The 3,060-nt window shown below is 22.7% G+C and overlaps 1 protein-coding gene across 2 annotated transcripts in view; it reads left to right on the top strand.

The window, feature by feature from the left end:
• Ccdc25 (coiled-coil domain containing 25) overlaps window positions 1–1,651 on the top strand; it is a 5,755-nt gene extending 4,104 nt beyond the window's left edge. Inside the window, 2 exon segments of one of the 2 annotated variants that reach the window (NM_001204992.1) lie at window positions 466–665; window positions 1,250–1,651. In NM_001204992.1, coding sequence (NP_001191921.1) covers window positions 466–665; window positions 1,250–1,331 — 282 coding nt within the window. In that variant the 3' untranslated portion in view covers window positions 1,332–1,651. 2 annotated transcript variants of the gene reach the window in all.
• The last annotated feature ends 1,409 nt before the right edge of the window (window positions 1,652–3,060 follow it).

Raw genomic sequence — 3,060 nt, 5'->3', positions numbered from 1 at the left:
TAGTCGATAGTGACTATTCGATAGTTCCCATCACTACAAATTATATGCTCTAAATAATTCATTTAACTTCATTATGTTTAATATTAGAGTTATTGAATTGATCTATTATCAAATTTGGAAGTAGGAATATATAATAGATAGAATGAGCCTGAAACAATACCAAAGATACTTATCATCAATACAACATGTATTACTTTTATCTGCAGAGAATATTTCTGTTATATGATTTGATAACACATAACACATAACCTAAAAAGACTATTTGTCATTTTATATAATGTCTAAATAAATATAAAATATATTATACTTTTTCCAAAGGTTTTTGGGATTTCATATAATAGGTTGGATAGTCTTTATATACAATTCTGCTTGTACACTTTGACTGTAAAATATATATGTATACACAATATGTTTTTAGATTCACACAAATAACTCAAAACAATCTTAACTTTTCATATCTTATAGGTAAAAAAGGTTAACGTGAAAAAAGAGAAGACTATTGTTAACAGATTACAGAAGACCGAAAAAACTATAGTAATTGATTACGAGAGTGCAAGGGCTGAGAGGGAACGAAGAGAAATTGAGAAGAAGAAAGCAGCAAGAAAAATTAATTTAGAAAACAAAAAAGAAGAAGAGCGTAGAAATCGTGAAGCTGCTGAACTAAAGTGATTATAAATTATAGTTGTGTGAATTGGAGCAATTGTAAATATATAATGCAATATTTCTGTAGAAAGCATATTTTTTATATCTGTAATTTTTTTTTTTTTAAATCAATATATAAAATTGCCCCAAAGAAAATTCTGTTGGTAGAGTAATTGTAAATGAGTAAATATTTATGTATCATGTTATGTAGACAGACACGCCCATTTTTACTCCTAAAAATATAACCCAATAAGTACAAAACAAAGTTAAACTTTATAATATGTACTTATATTTTTGAATAATACAAGCAATTACAAGCGATTTTTGTTGGTTACTGCGAAGTGATAATCAGAAAAATATAAGGAGTATTATCAGATGAAATATTTTATCACGTAATCCCAATTTTTTGTGTTTAATACCAATGCACAATACCAAACTATGTTTTTGGTTTTTACCTTCATGCTACTCTAGTAAATGTTTCAAATATTATAACATTATTTTATTTGATAATATTTTTAATTGCTCTTATTCACAATTGCTCCACTTCATCCAACATAATTTAAATATGAATTACTAAATATTTATTTTATGTTATAATTATTTTCAGGTCTTACTCATCTCTTATGAAAACTGAAAATATGACAGCTAACACTGATTACTCTGGCTACGATTCGGACAGTTTTATGTAAACTTTAAAAATAAAATTAAAAAAGGTACTTATAAAAATGCAGCGAGCTTATCATTATATTATTATTATTTGTAGTTACTTATTTACATTTAAGTGAAGAAATATTCTGTCTGATCAATGTATTTTTTTAAAAATAAATGAGCTTATATTTGATTGTAATATAAATTTCTGATGAATAATAAGTTAATCTTTTACACTTCAAAATACCAGTACATTATTATTATTATTTAATTCTTGTAAATTAATTATAAGAAATACTTTAAAATTGTTTTAAAACATATACTTCCAATAAACTAATAATTTTTTTTTAAATTAAATGAATTATGTGTGTTCTTTGAAAATTATTATTACATCATCCCCTCTTTTTTTTGTATAAAATATCAACTAACCACATGGCTTCAATATATTTTCCACAAATATGTTATTCATATCAATACAATTTATCAATCAATTTTATAAAATTATTGATGTAATACAATAATAATATAAGCAATTTGTAATTTACTTATATAAGCACAATCTAATTATTGTTCTGTGCCATACACATAATACACACACAAATTCATCTTAAAATTAAATTGAGTATAATAATTGAAATTTGTTTAATGCAATACAGACCTTACAAAATAGAACATGAATATTGAATTAAATTAAAAAAAACAAAGGTGTTATGTAAATTTTTTTAAGGATAAGTAAATAAATGAACCATAATAAAATGATTAAACACAATCTTATACAAATGTAAAATTAATAAATAAAAAGCTGGATTTTGAATTGATAAGAATAGAATGAATAATAATATATGTTTATTAATGTAAATTTGATATCATACATTATTGTTTTATATAATATATATAAATATAAATGTATATTTGGCTTATAAGATGAAAATAAATATCCATTGTAGTTTTTATTTTATCTCATGACAATATAAACTATTTAAATCTATTTAAGTATAATACTTTGTTTTATTTAAACTGACAATGCAAATACTTTATTTTAAATATTATTTTTTATTTATTTATCTTTTCTTTTTTGAAATATGCACTACATTGTCTTTAAAATCGGTTTTGAATTGGATTGAAAGAATATACATAAAATGACTTGAAAAAGTCCTGTAAGGTTGAATGTTTGTTGCTAGGGTTAGTTTTTCTAAGGAATTCGCAGGTTGATACTTCTAACATCAGTAATTTATTAACATTATAGCAGTGCATAATGTTTATAAAATAATAATAATAATAATAATAAAAGTTTATTGCAACAGCATCAATTTACATTGGTTAGATAGACAAAATGGATTACAAAAGTTGCAACTCATCCTATAAGCAAATACGCTTGAATGCGGATGAGTTGAGTTTTATAAGGTATAACAAAAGTGCATAATATAAACCAAAAAATAAAAATAAATTTAAATAAGTTACAAATTAATTATTCCAAAAAACAAAGCAATAAGTCTAATATAGAACACTAATTACATGTTTTTTATATTGATTAAAATCAATAAATGAAAAAATATTTATATTATATACTCGTAATAATAAAACACCTTTAATAATAGTGCTCTGATTACCAAAGTTAGTTTTATTATGCGGAATATTTAGGTTGTTATTATTTTTTAGTCTTGTTTAGTAATCATGTGATGGTTGATAATCCTTAATTAAGTTTTTAATTATATACATATATTTTAATAAAGTTCGACGTTCATATGATATTCTAAAGGGTTGAACATT

The sequence above is a fragment of the Acyrthosiphon pisum genome, chromosome X (assembly GCF_005508785.2).
Source record: "Acyrthosiphon pisum isolate AL4f chromosome X, pea_aphid_22Mar2018_4r6ur, whole genome shotgun sequence".
Taxonomy (NCBI): Eukaryota; Metazoa; Arthropoda; class Insecta; order Hemiptera; family Aphididae; genus Acyrthosiphon; species Acyrthosiphon pisum.
Note: the sequence above shows the minus strand (reverse complement) of the source record. Positions and strands in the feature narration are given on the sequence as shown.